Genomic DNA, 19,370 nt, shown 5'->3' with positions numbered 1-19,370 from the left:
AACAGAGGAGTGGATACAGAAATTGTGGTATATCTACACAATGGAGTACTACTCAGCTATTGAAAACATACTTCTATTTCAAAATCTCTTTTGAATAACTACTATTTTTATAGCAGGTGATCTGTTTACTGTATCAAGACTTGTAATGTGTAGTACTCTTATCTCTTGTTAATTCTCATCCCCTCTGACTTGAATATAGCTATGAAAGGAAAATAGTTTAGGAATATTTATAGACAAAAATCTAAAATTGTTGAATATTTATTTATTATTATTATGGGGATGGATACACATGTCATGATTACACATGTGGTGGTCAGAGGAAAACATATTGGGCTTGGTTCCCTCTATCCCTCTGACATGGGCTCTGAGCATCCAACCCTTATCTGCCAAACCATCTCACTGGACCCAGTTTTACATTTATCTGGATTATCTCAATCATTAAGATTTTAAAGGACTTTGCTGATGCTCAGGCTGATATTCACATGTTCTTTTGTTCCCTTTTCTACCTTAACTTGTCTTCTTACTAGTACATTTGAGTCTGAGTACAATACGTTTTAGGTTGTTGGTTAGCTTTGAAGTCTTTCAGAGCATGTTTTTAATTGAAAATAATTGTATTTATAACTTGCAATATATATTGTTAAGGATTGTATCAACAATGTCTACTAATTACTAATATTTGAGGGTTGGAATTTCTTGGATAGGAAAGACTTAGTGAAGTTGATACTATACTGTGTTAAATGACTGTCTCAACAGATGTACTGCCTTTTAAGTATTGACATATTCTCCCAATTTTTTCTTACCAAATATATGAGGTAAGAGCTGTTTCCAGTGAAAACCATCTTTTAAAATTAAGGATAGGAACTATGAAAGATTTTTAATATTTCACAAACTAACATCATTCCAAAAAATAGCATGCCTATAAATGCAGGTATGAACTACCCTTAATTTTTTCCCCACTGAACTTTTTAAGTCACTCTGAGTTAGCATTTCCTTTCTGTGTCTGTGGTCCTCTTGCTTCAGGAAGGATTTCTAATCCATTACCCTCATATGCATAGTTTTCAACTTAAAATTCTTTGTGTTTAAAAATTATCATAAGAATGAAGCTACAGCTGGGTGTGATGGTGCCCACCTCTAACCTCAAGCGGCAGAGGAAGGCAGATCTGAGTTTTAAGATAGCCAGTAAGCTCCTGGACAGCCAGAAGACTACAAAGAGGACATTCCTGCCCTATCCACACACACTTCTCCCGGACAGAGTGAAACTTGAGTCATGTATGCCTACAGTCAAGGCAAGATTGGGAGACTGAACCGGAAGGATTGCCATGATCTGAAAGCCAGCCTGAGCTCTGTAGCAAAACTCGGTCTCAAAAAAGAAGAGATTTGTTTGTTTTAAAGGAGGAAGGACTAAGAAAGGTGGAGAATATGTACTGTGTCCCAGTGGCTGCGAGGCTCAGAAATAATATCCTTGACACTTTGGTAATAGCTAAGCTTACTGCTACAGACTTTTGTGTGTCTACAGTGTTATTAGATGGTAGGTTTAGAGTTTTCCAACTTTGACTACATTGTATAACTGACCTGTGTGTAAACTTTTAAAATTAGCAGATTATCCATTTTACATTTTATTCAGCCACATGATGATGGCATGTAATTATAGTAAAGTTCACATAATCTTTAAATCATTTGGGTAAATTCTTATCAAGGTAAAAGTCCCATAGTGACATCTTACCTTGAAATGGAGGAAAACATCTTGGCATTTTTTAAACTCCATTTTGACATCTTTGTCAACTTGTGTTATCTTTGCTGAAGTCATAAGCATTATGTCATTGTGATGAAGTATTTAGTTATTATGTTTCCAAGTTTGTTTTCTTGAATATACATCAATTATTAAAAACAAATGAGTAGGTACTGGTAAGATGGACCAGAGATTAAGATCACTGGCTGTCCTTACAGAGGATCAGGTTTGATACCCAGCAGCCATGTGAAGTCTCAAAACTGTCAGTTAACATCAGTTCCTGTGAATCCAATGCCCTCTTCTGGCCTCTGTTATTAATGTAGTACATAGGCATACATATAGGCAAAATATTCATATACATAAAAATAGATGTTTTAAAGAAAAAATGTAGGGCGGTGGTGGTGCATGCCTTTAATCCCAGCACTTGGGAGGCAGAGGCAGGCAGATTTCTGAGTTCGAGGCCAGCCTGGTCTACAGAGTGAGTTCCAGGACAGCCAGGGCTATACAGAGAAACCCTGTCTCGAAAAACCAAAAAAAAAAAAAAAATGTAGTATGAATGTTCTATTAAAAATTAGTACCGTGGCTGGAGAGATGGATCAGTGGTTAAGATGTCTGTGTGTTCTATCTCAGCACCCACATAAAAGCTGAGCATGCCTGTAATCCCAGTAGGGGCTGTAGTAGGAGGCAGGAAGATCTCAGGGTCTTATTGGCCAGCCAACCTATCTAAATCAGAAAGATCTATGTTCAGTGAGAGACTCAGAAAAGTAAGCTGGAGAGCAGAAGATACCTGACACTGACATTTGCATACTCCCAAAGTTCACACACATACAGGTGCATACATGTATATACCATAAGCACAAGCACATGTACACACTTACATGATGTGTACATAATAGACTTAAAAATTGCTGTTGTCAGTTGTGGGTGCTGTGAGATGCCCATTGTCTCTCAGGAACTGTCAGGGCTACTCCTATGCTTGGCTGGCTGACTTTGGAACTATGTCTGTGTCCCAAAAGAAATTCTGAAGGAGAATGCATACTGTCAGAAAATGTACCAAGGAATAAGGAATACCTTTGAAGCTAAGTGTGACCAGTAGCCAGCCGTGTCTACCGTGTGTTCAACCTAGAAGAAGCTACATATTAGGACATGCAAGAACGCTTATTCATGACCCACAAAATTGGAAAATTTTCATCAGGGAAGTAGATAAACTGTGCTTTTATGTTTACAAGGACACAGCAATAAAAATTCACTGAACTAGTATCATCAGTTTATCTCAAATATAACATTTTATGAAAATGCAGATTTCAAAGGGTATATATCATATAATCTCATCTTTTTCAATGTATTCAAATAGTTATGTGTGTTGAGTACATGAACATACATTCATTTACAAACTATACATGAGACTCACAGACAACACCTTTATAATAGAACCTCATACTTTGATGTCTAGTCTACTGTTTTCATTTCTGAGATAAATAAAAATGTCCATTTTGAAGTAAATATATGTGAATGTCCTCTGTGAGTTATGTTGTTCACTATTGAGGTGTCAATTCTTCATTCTTTTGACAGTATTTTCAGTGATAACACATTTATGGTCAAGTATTTACTGAGATTAGAATGAATAGTTTTTAAGCTGAATTGATTGTCCATCAATGAAGTTTCTTATACAATGTTCTTTTCTTGGTTTTATAGGGAAAACATCAGAGAGAGGCTCATTTTCCCTGTACAGCAGAGACTCTGGACTCTCAGGTTGTCAGGTAAGTTTAGTGAAGTTTACACTTACATAATAATAGAGAAGATAGAAGTTTATTTACATGATTTCACCATTATATATTCATATAATTCTATGATTTTGTGTGATAGAGTAGTTTTGTTTTAGCAGCTCAACATATCTTCTCTTTTAATTGTTCCATCTTTAGATGGTTTTCTTTCTTCAGTTGAGATTTTTTTAACTTCCACTTAATTGGAGACAAAGTTTCTCTGCTTCCTAAATGCATCTTACTTCTAGAAATAAGTTCTTACATATTCCTGTAGAAAAGCAAATTGTTGATACATGCAGTGAAGAGCATGTGATAAACACATGTAGCTTGAATGTGTTATACTGGTGGCTGCGCTATTGCCATGAGAAGTGCTTTAATTTTTCCTAGAGCTCACCAAGTATTTCAAGCCTCAGCTGGTTTTGTACTGAGGACTTCTCTTCTACCCTTACAGGTTTTTCACATAGTGTATTTGTGCTAGTGGTCACCTTTTTCACTGTTTTCTCATGGAATTCTGAATTTAGTTCTACGCCTCAAACAAAAACAAAAAACCAGAAAGGCAGTCTTTATGGGACTTGATCTAATCTAAGTCATGAGTATCTTGAGTCATTTTAACCATCGTACAACTAATAACATTCTGGTTATAGTATTGATAATTGCTAGCAAATACAACAGTGATAGTCACAGTAAGTCAGTTGTTATTGCAACAGCTGCCCCATGAGTTAGACACTGGGGCCACACTTATAATCCCAGAATCTTAGAGGCTGAGAGGCATGAAGATTGCTGAGTTTGAGGCCAGCATAGGCTACAAAGACCATATCTTTAGATTTCTTCATTGTCTGTTTCTTTGTCCCCATTTTCTTTTTTTCTTTTTTCTTTTCCTTCTTGCTCTGGCCCCTGCTCGCTCCAGCCCAAGGATTTATTTATTTATTATGTAAGTACACTGTAGCTGTCTTCAGACACACCAGAAGAGGGCATCAGATCTTATTACAGATGGTTGTGAGCCATCATGTGGTTGCTGGGGTTTGACCTCTGGAAGAGCAGTCGGTGCTCTTAACTGCTGAGCCATCTCTCCGGCCCCCCATATCTTTGAAATAAATAAATAAAAATCCCTTATCTCTGGTTTCAATTAACCCACAGTCAACTTTGTTTTGAAAATATGAAATGAAAAATTTCAGAATCACACCACTGGTCAGTTTTAGATTGCATGACATTCTGAGTCATGTGATGAACCATCTAGAATGTGAGTCACTCCTTTGTATAATGTATTCATCTGCACTATACATTTACTCCCCTTTAGTCACTTAGTGTTGGTTCTCAAATTGACTGTTATGGTATCATAGTGCTTGTGTTCAAAAAACCCTTAATTTAGTCAATAATGTCCCAGCATGTAAGAGTATTAAAGCTGCCACTTGGGATATGCTCCTCCCCACCCCCAAAAAAAAACCTAAAATGCTTTCTTTGAGAGAAAAGATTAAAGTCCCTAACTTGATAAAGGAGGAAACTTATAATTCTGACATTGCTAAGATCTGCAGTGTTTTAAAATGCTCACAGTGAATCTTTTCAGCAACTCATTGTGCAGACTAGAAAGCAGTTGTTTTTCAGGGATAGTTTTCATAGCTTACATACAACCAGTAGTAAACCTAAGCTGATGTTTGAAGGTTTTAACTATGGTGTGGCTGCTTCAGTAAGAGCCTCTCAATTCTTAGTTTATGCTCCAATGTTCTTCACTTTTAATGACTTGGTTGAAGAGATAACTAAGAGCTTACTTATTTATCATGCATCCTAGGAGCCTGGAATTTACATGAGTATTAAAAAGGGACTGTTTGACAGCTATTCACAAACATTATAGAGATCAAGAAGTCTCATGCTAAGAGAACAGCAAACTTACAGAAGGTATAAGAACAAAACACAAGACTTAAGATGCACATGTGAGAATTATGTTTCTAAAAATCTTACAGCACCAGTTATGTATGATCCTAGAGAGGAACTCCATAGTATAGCAAAGCAGTGAAAAGGTTGTAAAGCAGCCAGGACAGACAGCATCAGTGAAGACAAAAGGGCTCTTGAAACCAGTAAAAGGGATTAATTGCTGTGAAAAGAACAATGGTTCTGCTATTTATTACTGTTCCCTAGCTCTTACTGTGCTGCAGCTGTTGGAAAAATTATGGTCGATAATACCAACTGATTTGAGTCCTAAGCATAAAATTGGGAAAATTAAATTGTAAAAATTGAGACATTGGGCATGGTACTTCCTGTACTTTTAGCACTCCAGAGACTGAAGGAGAAAAGGCACCAAGTTCTGAGAATCTCTGACCATTTCTTATAATAACCCTATCTTATAAGCCTGTATCTTATAATAATGTTCATTATGGTGATGATGAATACAGAGAAAAGCTTATTAACTCTCATTCAAAGTAAAACTTGCATTACAAATAATGTGTGCTTTAATGGATAAGAAATAAAAACTATGCTTAACCAATTGCTACTTTGTCATAACTATTCACAAGTATTCACAAAATACAAAGGAAGATAAATAGTGACTACAAACTTATATCCAAATGCCACCTTTACTATTTTTCTTCAACAGTGTACCCCAAGGAACATTAACTCTGCTGTTAATGTATATAAAATGTTGCTGACATTCTGCAAGATTCGGGTTAATTTAATAATGCCTGATGGGCTTTATTTCATGTAAAGATGATGTAATAATACATTAGTAAATGAATCTTCTCTTATTACCTTCAATCACAGAACTGATGGTCCATTAAATGGAAAGGGGTATAGTAGTTTTACTGAAAGTATGGATAGATCATTATGCAATTGAATTTTTAATTGATCTAGCTCAGAGGCTAATTGGGCCATTTTTATTAAATTAATGACAAGCGTTACCTTTTAAACTGCCTAGCAATGTGAGAAGTCTTTCATCATTTTGATAGTTTTTCTCTGATACTTATACAAATATTTGTTTGAACAGCTTAAATAGAAATTTCGGAACCTTAAAATATAGCAGTGTTAGTTTTTACACCCCAGAAGTTCAAAGCTTTATCTAAGTTAATTACTAAACCCTTAGGAACAAGCAATTTAAAAACAGTTAGCTATTTATATATAGGTACTGAATTCAAAAGTGATGAGAGTACGAATATTTGGAAAATGTGACAAATGTATGTACACCTATTAAGAACTTAAAAATAAGTAAAGCAAAAATTGTATAAAGTTAGAAATAAATTTATGCAAATGAAGATGCGAAGATCTTAAGTGCTGGAGAGATGACTCAGCCATTAAGAGCACTGTGTGCTCTTCCAGAGATAGCTGGTTTGGTTCTGAGCTCCTACAACAGCAGCTCACATGTAACACACTCTTCTGGTCTCTGTATACCAAGCACTCAAGTGGCATACAGACATATGTGTAGGCAAAACATCTAATACATGTAAACATTTAAAAAATAAACAAGATTTGAAGATCTTTTCCTCAGCAATAGACAAGATAACAGTACAAAATCTTAGTAATAGGACTAAATTAACTTCACAACTTGTCCTTATTGATACTTACAGACCTCTCCATTTAACAGTTGAAAATGTAAGTTTTGGGCTGAAGGGATGGCTCAGTGGTTAAGAGCACTGACTGCTCTTCCAAAGGTCCTGAGTTCAAATCCCAGCAACTACGTGGTGGCTCACAACCATCTGTAATGGGATCTGACACCCTCTTCTGGTATGTTTGAAGACAGCTACAGTGTACCTACATATAATAATAAACAAATCATATACATATACAAATACATATAGTAAATAAATAAATTTAATAATAATAATAATAATAATAATAATAATAATAATAATAATAATAGAAAATACAAGTTTCTCTCAAGGACATATGTTAGTCAGAAGTTATGAATCATATACCAGCTCATAAAGTCAGTGCCAATGAAGTGCAAAGGTTTGAAAATGCACAGCAGGTGTTCTCTGACCATGTGATGGTAGAAGCTAACAAAAAAAAAAATCATTAAACCATAAAAGTTTAGCAACCATACTGAATCCCATTCAGTGAAAAAGAGAAAGATAGCTCTGAAAGGCTGTTTTCTGACCTCCCCATTCATTCATATGCTAACTATATATAGGCACAAAACCACATAATATCAGAGTAATTTTAAAACTCATGAAACATCAAGGTATAAGTTTAACAGAATATAAGACTTTAATAGTGAAAATATGCAACACAACTGGGAGAAATAAAAAATCTGAACAGAGATAGCATGCAAATGAAGATGAGGAGTATTATTGACATTTCTTCCTAAGTTGGGCTATAAATTTAATGATTCCAATCATAGCCCCAACAAACTTTATAGATACTGACAAAAATATTGAAAAGTTTGTTTTCAAAGATAGAAGATAGCAGTAAGATAATTCAGCAGGTAATATATTAGCTGGTCAGACTGACAACCTGAGTTTAGGCCCTGGAATCCACAAAGTAAACAGAAATGACTTCCTACAAGTTGTTCTTTGACCTCCATATATGCTCACATGTTCCTGTGTGCACACATAATAAATAAATAAATTAATTAATTAATGAGCTAATTTAAACAGAAATTACTTCCTACAAGTTGTTCTTTGACCTCCATATATGCTCACATGTTCCTGTGTGCACACATAAAAAATAAATAAACAAACAAATAAGTAAATAAGCTAATTTTTAAATTTTAATTTTTAAAGACAAAAGATTCAGAAACCAAAACAGGGGCTGGAGAATTGGTTCAGTGGTTAAGAGCACTGGCTGCTCTTCCAGTGTTCCTGAGTTCAGTTCCCAGCCACCATTTGATGGCTTCTAACTATAATGGGATCTGATGCACTCTTCTAGCATGCAAGTGTACATCCAGTTAGAGCAATCATACATTAGATAAATAAAATAAAATAAATACTTAAAAAGAGGAGGAAGGGGAAGGAGAAGCAACACCAGCACCAGCACTACCAGTACCAGCAGCTGATGCCAAAACAGCTGGGTGGTGGTGGTGCACACATTTAATTCCAGCACTTGGGAGGCAGAGCCAGAGTTTAAGGACAGCATCTCATACAGAGGGAGTTCCAAGACAGCCAGGGCTACAGAGAAATCCTGTCCTCAAAAAAACAACAGAAAAGACAGAGAAACAATTTGCAAAGAAGGGCGGACTTACCAGTTTTCACTGTTTACTTCAAAGCAATACTAATAATAGAAGGACAATGTTGTATTTGTGTGTAGATGGACACATAGCTCAAGGAACAGCACAGAAAGCTGAGAAGGGCCCCTGGATAGATGATGTTGATACAAGCAATTCGGTCTCTTTAGTGTAAGATACTGAAGTAACTGTATATTGATGTGGGAAGAGGAACTTTTATTTCTTATACTATATAAAACTTGTTTGAAGTAGAACTTGAATTTGAAAGATAAAGTAATTAATACTTTTGAGGAGAAAATGTACATGACTGTTATTGTGTATCCATCAACAGATAATTATTACTTTACAAAAAAAGAGAAATTTTTATTTTTGTGTGTGTGCACTCGCGTGTGGTTTTCTAAATGCCACATGTCTGTGGTGCCCATGGAGCCAGATTTCTCCTAGAGCTGGGGTTAGAGGTGACTGTAAGCTACCTGATGTGACCACTGGGAATTAACTAGACCATCTGTAAGAACAGAAAGCACTCTTAACTATTGAGCCATCTCTTCCAGCCCCCCACAGAAATTCTTATAAAAGAGGTAGAAAGCATGAGACATGAAAGAAATACTGATGAATTGAATTTAACCAAAATCCCATTTCCTCCCAAAAGGACACCATCTTGTGAGAGACTGCTTGTGGTTTTAATCCAAGTTCTGAATGCAGTGGTATTAGCACATTTGTAGACCCTTTCTATGTTTGTATTCTGGGATAATTTGAAAACCATGACTATTTTTACTTGGAACAGATTACAAAGCATGAGTTATTTCAGTAACCTAAGTAATTGTTTTAAGTTCTAGTTAGATTTTTATTTGAGGTCATTCTCTTATAAAGTTGAAATTTTAATAAATTCTTAAAGAATTTTAAGATTGTTTAGAACATAAGGAAATGAATTAAGGATTTTCTTGTTTTACTTTCTAAGTTAAGAATTGATTCAAAAGCCGGGCAGTGGTGGCTCACACCTTTAATCCCAGCACTTGGGAGGCAGAGGCAGACGGATTTCTGAGTTCCAGGCCAGCCTGGTCTACAGAATGAGTTCTAGGGCAGCCAGGGCTACACAGAGAAACCCTGTCTCCAAAAACAAAAACAAAAAAAGATTTGATTCAATCAACAGACCAGAAGATCTGCCATCCCTAGGCTGGCAGAAACAAGCTGTGTACGTGAGAAGAAAATTAAAATTATTGAATAAAGTATAGTAATCTCAAGTTATATGGGTATGATTTGACACTCAAAAAGGTAATATGATTTTGATATAAGGAAAAGTTTTTGAAGGATGTATAAAATTCCAAGGCCATACAAAATGGATTAAATTTGATATAGTAAAGGGATGATGACATGCTGGGCAAAGACAGTAGGACCCCGTGCATCTTTTCCTGCTTCCTTCCTTCTGACCCAGCCAAAGAATAAAGATTGTGAGGTCCCTTGCTTATTTGTGTTTCTGCTGACATATTTAGATCATAACAAATAGAAGGTGTCAATAATTTGCTAAGCATGAAAAGTACTTTAATATGTGTTTTAGCAATAACTGCATTTTTGTTTGGCTTATGTAGAATATTTATTTAATAGTGTGAGATGGCTGAGTTACAAGGAAAGAGCTAGCATGACTACCCAGGGAGTTTATCATTTATCCTGAAGCATAATTGGAGGCATGATAAAAGAAGGAAAGGCTTCTTAGCCACATGAGACTCTAATATGGATGTTTGGGAGATTGACCAGAGACATGGATACTATATTGGAAATATTGTTCCAGGTCATATGAAAAAAACAATGAAATGGAAGATATTGTTAAGATATTTTGAATGTATAACACTGTTATTAATTTAAAATTATAAGCAAATAGCTTTTTAAAGAAAAGTTTAAGTTACAGACAATATAAATCTAGTACTTCCTAGTCTGAGGCAGGAGGATCAACATTTAAAGCTACCCTGATGGCGTAGGGATTCTGGCAAGTCAGAGTTATATCATGGAAGTACGTCTCAATAAAATCGAACAAGATTGTGGGGAGATGGCTCAGCAGTTTACAGTATATACTACCTTTGCGGAGGACCCAGGGTTAGTTCTCAGTGCTGACACTGAAGAGCTTACAGCCATTTTAACTTGCTCCAGGGGATCCAGTGCTCTCTTCTGGCTATCTTAGGCACCTTAACAAAACAAACAAGCACATACCCACAAACACAGGTATACATACATAATTAAAAAATAAAGGCATTTTTTTAAAAAATTAAACAAAAGTAAAAATTAGCATTCTCCCATGCATATAAAAATAAGTAACTTCATCTTATCAGTACATAAATGTTAAGATGATGTTACAGAACCATTTCAAATGAGAATCTAAACAGTGATGTTCATAGAGCAAAAATAAGGAAATAATATAAAGGCATAGAAGTAGATGTGTTGAAGATGGTGGTGCAGGCCGTTCATCCATCTGCTAGACAGAATTGTTTTTCAAGCCTATGACAGGTATTTTGCATTACTACTAATAATGTATAACTTGTGGAATTATAACATCACTACTAGAATGAGAACAGATAGCTTGCACATATTGCATAGGCTAAGCAGACTCAGCAGACTGCCAGCCAAGTCCACCTACTTTCTAATTGGAAAGCAACAATTTCTATTCATTACAGATTGGTAACATCTTTCTGCTTAAGTGTCAGGAATTATCTAGTAGTAGCACATAAGGTTGGGCCTACTAGATTTGCACACTTTTTTGTGTTCTTCTTTACAGAACATGCTCTGCTCTTGATAATAGTTTTCTATCAAAATATTAAATATTTTTCCTGAGAAGGCATATGTTTCTGATAATTGTTATAATCAGAGCCTGTCATTTGTGACCAGTGTTATACTTCTAGCCTGTTCTTTTCCTACGAGGATTAAAGGTTTTAAAGGACAGAAAACCTGTGATTCTCAGGCATTTGAAACTTGGTTCTCAGTTGGTGGAGCTGATTGGGAGTGGCCTTTCTAGAGAAAGTATGTTACTTGGGTCAGGCTTTAAGAGTTCCAATACTTAAGCCATTCTCAGCTTGCTATCTCTGCTTCATTCTTGTGTTTCAAGATATTAGCACTTCATTTCTACTCCAGCCAATGTACCTTGTTACTTACTGCCATACTTCCACACCACAAACAACTATTCTCCCTGTGGAACCATAGGCTAAATAACCTTTCCTTTTATAAGGAACCTTTGTCATGTTTTGTTTTTTGTCACAGCAGTAAAAAAGTAACTGATACAAAACGTACTATAAGTACCTTGCCTTTTGTCTGAATTATTACAATATTTGAACAAGAAAGTTGATGCTATATAATTTTCTGAACCAAATGTATTTTAAAACAGTTATAAGTTAATCAAAACTCATTCAGTGAAGATTTTACAAATAATAATGTGAATTGCAACCTCATCATATGGAAAAGATAAAGAATTTAGGATGTTAAATATTAAGTAGCAATAGGAAGGATTTGGGAAATGACTCAGTCAATAAAGTGCTTGTCACACAAGTTTTTTTTTTTTTTTTTTTTTTGGTTTTTCGAGACAGGGTTTCTCTGTATAGCCCTGGCTGTCCTGGAACTCACTCTGTAGACCAGGCTGGCCTCGAACTCAGAAATCCGCCTGTCTCTGCCTCCCAAGTGCTGGGATTAAAGGCGTGCACCACCACCGCCCAGCGAGTATTGAGACTTGAATTTAGATCTCCAGGATCCCACATGAGATATGGCGACATGTATCTATAACCATGTCACGGAGATAGAGATGGTCAACAGGTGCCTGGAGTTCATTTACCAGGCTCCCTAGCCAATTGATACCTAGCCAGTACATAAACTCCAAGGCTCATGAAAAAGTCTTTGTATCAGAAAATAAGTTTGAGAACTGTAGATGACAGCTGACATTTGGACTAGACACATAACACATATATACACCTGCATGCACACTTGCATACCCCAACACAAATGTGTGAATATACCTCATGTACACACAAACAAACAAAAGAAGTACACTCCTTGATTCTAATCCCCACTCTGTCTGAGGACACTGTTGCCATCAAGGAAGTCAAGGATTTTTCTGTTCACAGCCAGGAAAAAGGATACCAAATCTGATAAAAGCAAGAACAAAGAGTTCAGTCCTTACAACCCACATAGTAAAAGAAAACTGACTTCATCAGGTTTTGCACACACGCACACATACACACACACACACACACACACCAAAATAAATTAAGTGAATGAATGAATAAGTAAATAATTTGTTAATGGTAAAAAATAATTTAAAAAAAATCACAATCAGTTCTGTGATTCCCTGTAGTGACAAACAAAAGGCTTTCTGATTGTTATTGATCCTTCTAAGGCTCACCAGAAATTATTACTTATATCAAATTATATATGCAGTTAATTCTTACTCTATTCATAACCAGCACATTAAATACCTAACTTGCTAAACTCCTTTCTAGAAAAAGGTGCAAGAAATATCTCTTCCTTCTTCAAAAATCAAGGCATAATTTCACAAAGTTCACCCTGGGGAGGAAGAAAGTTTACTGGGCTTCCTTGCAAGAGTGTAGGTAATCCCCTCCAACCCCCCAGCAGGCCACAGCTAGAAAGCCTTTGCCCACAACAGGGATGAGAGTTTCCCCACAGCCACATAGCTGGAACTTCTCTCCCAAACTTATGTACTCTAGCCCCTCCCCCAAGCCACTTGCAGTTGAGGGGGAGTGTCATCCAGCAGGTAGTAGGGAGCTGCAGGGCACTTCCCACTCCTTCATGAGGAGCTCAGCTGAAATCACAAAAATAGTAGTTGCTTGGCTTGGAGGACAGTCATTCACATCACAAAACAGCAAGTGATTATATTTGATATAGTGACCAGATTTGCAGGTCTGTTGGACAAGTTGATGTGGTGATGCATTGTGACCTTCATCTTTTTAACCTCATAGTCATTATTGCTACTGCTGCTCACTATCCAAGGAACTACTATCCAAGCCTCAAGCTATGTCATCTACCTAAGACTAGCTGATAAATAGCACAAATAGCTGATAAATGTCAGTGCTAAGGAGACAATGGTTGAGGTAATAGACTTTATGTTCTAAGTTTTAAAGGAAGGGAATGAAACCATGATTAAACTTTGGAACTAGGAGAAAAAGGTCATGAGGTGAAAAAGCAAGTGAAATAGGAACGGAGGCGGCATCGTTACAAGCAGGAGGCTATGTCAAGAGAGTATTGGACTTCGCTGCTCACTGTGCTGCAGTGTTCTCTTTTGAGGACTGGATTGTTAGATTGGTGATTGGAGGGTTGGAGGGGCTAAGAAGGATGGAGAAGGCACAGCTATCTCTTAGAACCAAGCTCAGCTTCTGCTGTGGGAGTAGCATATGAAAGGGTCCAAGACACACAGTAATTAGAAAAAATTTTAAGATCTGAACCATGTAAATTTAATCTGGGCTTAATGAGTTTAGAACATAGTAAAACAAATTCTGTGGGAGGGAAGTCTTAAAGTATCAGGTAATAAAAAGTTATAATTTTCTACCAATGAGAATTAGATTTTTTGCAAGAGTTTTTTGTCAAGGAAAATCCTTCACCTACTGAACTCAGAAGTTGAACTCAGGACCTGGAAGAGTGGCCAGTGCTCTTAACCTCTGAGCTATCTCTCCAACCCCACTTTCTTTTTTTTATTCAACATAGAATATTGGCTCATGGACTGGTGCTACCCACATTTAAGGTGGATTCTCCATTTTCAGTTAATTCTTTATAGAAACACTACCATAGACATCCAAGAATGTGTTTTTATGGTGATTTTTAATCCAGTCAAATTGACAATCAAGATATACTATTATAAGCAAAAACTCAGTGTTATCAACTGTCGAAATTGGGCTACTAGAACAAGGTTTATTGTACTTCTCCTTTCATGTAGATATGAAATTTCCCAGAATAGTAATCAGAGTCTTGAAGCTGTCCAGCTGTGGATTCGCAAACTGTTACGTGTTAACTGCATGCCTAACACCAGATTAGGTTAGGTGTTACCTTCAGGAATACTTAGTGAAAATTTGTTCCATGTAAAAGCTTTGAAGAACAAGTTTTCTCAGAATACTATTGTGCTCCTAGGAAAACATCACAGGGTTCTTTTTAACAGAAGGTTTCTAAATTCAAATACTCAGAAAAAGTTGTTACTCAAGAAGAGGTGTTTTCAGGAGCTAGGGAGTAGTACAGGGTCTCTCACTCTTTAGTGTGGGTTGGCTAGAACCATTAAGCCTTCTCTCTGAGGTCCCAGTTCCTGGGATACAGCATGGACCAACACACCAAAAGAAAACACACTATGGTTACTAGCAACCCTATTTAAGTACGTCTTTATAAAATCCCTGTAGTTGTCTTTTGGAAGTAAGGATACCTTCCACAACTTGTAAAAAACAAACAAACAAATAAAAAAACTTTAAAAAAGTTGTCTTGTCATGTTTGTAATTACTTAAATACTTAATATATTCAGATGACTGTTTAGCTTGTCTTCTTCATGCAGCATTTTTTCTAAGAAGTATTTTTTGTTTTTTCTGATGTTTGGCAAGCACTTGCAACATATCCCATGCCCTTCAAGAAGTTTTTCTTAATTGATATGCAACTTACATATTTTACTCTAATAAATTTTCATTTTTTTGTCTGGTGTAAAACTTTGGGAAAAGTGTGAAAGTTTTCATTAAAAATTAACTATTAAGATAATAAAATACTTAAAGGAAATTTTTAAAAATTGAGCTGAAAGTTGAAATGCTTTAGAAATCACATGTAGGTAAGTCTATTTCTTTTTAAGCCAGAAATGGGTGGACTGTCATTATCTGCTCCAATCTGTATGACATTTAGAAGCATAGATGATGATAATTAAAATTTCAAGAATTCATATTGAGAAAATAAGATTTAGAACATGTTAAAGAACCTGGCTAGTTGTAACTAGTGTTACTGAACCAGGAAGACGTTTGAAGTAGCAAGGCTTCTGTTACAGTTTCTCTGTACATGCTCCTTTCCCAGCCCCCACCCTGAATTAATATACTGTCCAAAGTGTTGGTAATGGCTTAAAGCTATGCAGGTTACACAAAGCATTTAATGAAATCTTGTCTTAGACAAAAACGCTTGTGAGGGTCATAATTAACGGCTCGTTGTCTGCAGTTCTATTGATTACTCATTCACAATGCTTTGTTCACAGATGATAACCCCCAGCATGGGTGTTCCTGTCTGATGAGATTCTTGGACAGACTTCTTCAATAGCTTGTAGATAATTGCTGACACCGTTGAAATTTCAATGTAAATGAGTTAGCATCAAAATACAATTATTTTATATGTGTCAGTGTTTGCCAAAGTTAAAATTTATTGTAGTCTGTCTTTTAGTTATTTGTAGAAAATCAACAGACTGATATATTAAAACCCATTTCTTGTTTGCCCTGAGTTTTCACCCTTTCAGAGTTTTCATTGAGTGTAACTTGAAATGAAGGACTTCTTGGTCACCCTGTAGTCACCTGTCATTATCTCTGAAACTTCAAATGGAGTTACAAACTACTGTGATTTTTGTTCTAAAAATAAGAGAAGTACACATAAAAGAGAAATTGTTGTAACATTTTACTAATTTTTCTCTGAGCATAGTTTTGTGTCTTGGTCATCCAATGAGAGCAGGAAAGGCAGCGATGGAATGCCAAGAGTGGAGCTGTTGCCCTGATAATGGTCTCACTCTTCTCTGTTTAGGTTAAGCATGCTCCCTCCTTGAAGAGACAACCCTTTTGAACAGCTGCTTATCTTTATGTAGTGAGACTGTATACCATTTCATGGATGTGAAGGAAGCATAAAATTAGAGACTGCATAGACAATATGCAGCAGAAATATTTTGAGATATGTGACTCTAGTATTCTCAATCTTATCTTCCTAGAATACAGATTAGTGATAAAGACTCAATACTTGGAGTTTTTAATAATAAGTTAATGCTTACTTTAAAAAAAAAAAAGGTGGGGTCTTACTTTGCAGATGAGGCTGGCCTCAGACTTGCTGTATTCCTCTCATCATCTCTGCATCCTAAGAGCCAGGATCACAGGTGTGAATCACCACTCCCAGCCTAGTGCTTATAGTTTTTGACATAGGGCTAATTAGACCCTTATTTAATTTGAACTAGTAATAGATATGAGTATATTTAGTAAGTATTTAAACCAATCCATTTAGTAGTTTAAAAAAAAGTAATCTGGAAAAGCAAGCATACACTTACCATCTGCATATATTTTCTATTGTAAAGATAACGAATACTTATACTATTGCCATGTGATCTAAATCCTTAATTTAGCTACTGTTTGGTGTGTTCTTTTTCTGTCCTATAAAATCACATATACAGTCATTTCCAGACTAACCAATAGGAGTTCATATTAATAAATGATATTTGTCAAGTCCACTATTTTATTCCTTTACTTAAAACTCATGGCACATTTAAACTATAGAGCTTTCTTAAGTTCACATTTCAGAGCCAACATAACTCTCACTCATGAAAAAAGAGAGAGAGAGAGATCTTAAAGATGTATCTCACTTGGATTCCTAGAGTTCTTTATAAAGAAGTGAGGTTTTTTGCTGACTGATGTATCATATATAATTTAAAATGTTACATCCTGGAGGCCTTCTATATGACTTAGCAGTTCAAAGGGTAACTTTTCCATTGAGGATTACTCATTGCTCAATACATCTAGCTCTAGAAGACTATGAAAATGTTTTTTTTCCTAGTAATGTAATAAGAAATGAATGCTATCTCATTTCAGAGTATTAAATCTGCCCCAAAAGAAAGACAGCTTGGCTGAACAACACTGGGTTGCCTGGTTCTCTATCCTCTGGGACATTAGTATTCTTTCAGCTTAAGATACCTCTAGGCCAAGATCAGTAGTAATCAATAGTGTGTCTCATTTATTTTAAAACAGGAATAAAAATCAATAAAATGAGCTGGAATCCAATTTTATTTTAGGAGAATAAAAGTAAAATAGCTCACTTTTGCCTTGGTGTTAGCTACACAATTAGGGTAACAAGGAAAACTATATGGTTTTATTGGTAGACTATCAAGATTATAAGGCTTTTATAATTTTGCTTTGTTTTTTAGTCATATTTTCCATTGATTTATTTGGCATGGTTTTATTTATTGTCAAGTCCTTTCAGATGATATTGTGTCCTAAGCTTGATATTTCTTTCTTTCAGTGTAGAATAGGTCTATGTAGTCAGCAGGCTAAGTTAGCAATCTGAAGTGTTCAGGAAGCAGTGTGTCTCTTTTTTTTTTTCTCATGTAAGTCATAAAGAGTATACTCACTGTGGAAACAGGTATTATGTAATTCAGACAGATGAGAGGAACCACAGCCTCTGTTGTTGTTGGCATCAGTAATCATGGTGAAACAAGAAGATAGGACATTTCCTATCCAGGTTGTCTACAGTGAGGAAAAGTCTTACCAACACTAGTTAGTAGCAAGGACTCATTTGTTCCTGTAAGACATTTGTCTTGTCTGTCATCACATAGTCAGTGTATATTTGCCATCTCCCCGTTTGTCCTCCATAGATAACTCAACTTTAGGATTTTGTTCAGAGTCATTTAGGGATTACTTACTTTTCTTTCAAGGTAATCTCTTCATATATGTTAGTGAGAGTCACTTTGGGAATCATGTACAAAGGAAGAGGCATTCTCATCTGAGCTACATAACATGTTGTAAAATTTACTGAGATGTACATTGGAAATGCTCCTAGTGAGTCTTTGGTGTTGTTTATTATCTTCTCAAGGCTTTTATTTTGAAAAAGTAGAGACACAAGCAAAAGGTAGATAAGTGTACACTGTGTGTTACATATTGTCAGGATGCATTGGTTAACATTTCCCTTTTCAATGTGTGCACACTGAGCATGTACTCCTGCTGAATCCTGGGAGAACATGTGATGTTTTCTCTGTTTTTGATTTGAGGTAATAAAGCATGAGTCTGTCATATCCTTTAGGTTCAGGCTCTTTTTTTTTTCTTTTATAATTTTTATTGCATTATGATAAGAAAAGTTACATGATTCCAATTTATCTGAATTCGTTAACATTTAAAAACATATTTTAAGTAAATAGAATTAAATCACATTCTTGTTCCCCAACTCCTCCCAGAAACTCCCCCTTCAATACTTACAATACCTTTTTTGTCATATTCTTTAAAATTTATAAAATATTATAATAATAAAAATGAATGTTATAAAAGTTGTTTGATATAAAACAATAATCAATTTAACAGTCTTATGTAGATGCTTGTCTACAGCAATACTGAAAATATATACATCTTTCTCAATATAAATTTTAAATAACTCCAGACTTATTAACTGTATATTTCAAAATAATACATCACTACTAGTATTTTCATAAATGAACATAAATATATAAAGTCTTTTTGTTTGTTTGTTTTGTATTTAGTAGAGCTTAAAATCTGGCTCTTAATGTGGTACAAGCCCAAAATGAGAACAAATTTTAGACATTGGAGTTCATTGTAATAAGCCTGTACTTCAGTGACCCTCACATCACCAAAGGATTTTACCTCCATTGTAGCAAAGCTGAGAGTTGACAGTTCTGCTGCGCCAAGAAATGAATTGTAGACACGATTTTTAGATATAGACTTCCTGCTATGATCAAAGGTTTTTGACTTGAATGACTTTATTCTCAGCCCACAGAGAAAAGGTTACATTCATTTAAGAAATGGTGTAGGTATTAAGATGG

General features: G+C 35.6%; 1 protein-coding gene across 11 annotated transcripts in view; it reads left to right on the top strand.

Annotated features, from left to right (window-relative positions):
* Positions 1–19,370, top strand: part of Tcf12 (transcription factor 12) — a 296,372-nt gene that overhangs the window by 189,797 nt on the left and 87,205 nt on the right. For all 11 annotated transcript variants that reach the window (XM_031345466.1, XM_031345461.1, XM_031345467.1 and 8 more), the window contains one exon: positions 3,425–3,489. In XM_031345466.1, the coding sequence (XP_031201326.1) occupies positions 3,425–3,489 (65 nt within the window). The remainder of the gene's footprint in view (positions 1–3,424; positions 3,490–19,370) is intronic.

This window comes from Mastomys coucha, unplaced genomic scaffold (genome assembly GCF_008632895.1).
Source record: "Mastomys coucha isolate ucsf_1 unplaced genomic scaffold, UCSF_Mcou_1 pScaffold23, whole genome shotgun sequence".
Lineage (NCBI taxonomy): Eukaryota > Metazoa > Chordata > Mammalia > Rodentia > Muridae > Mastomys > Mastomys coucha.
Note: the sequence above shows the minus strand (reverse complement) of the source record. Positions and strands in the feature narration are given on the sequence as shown.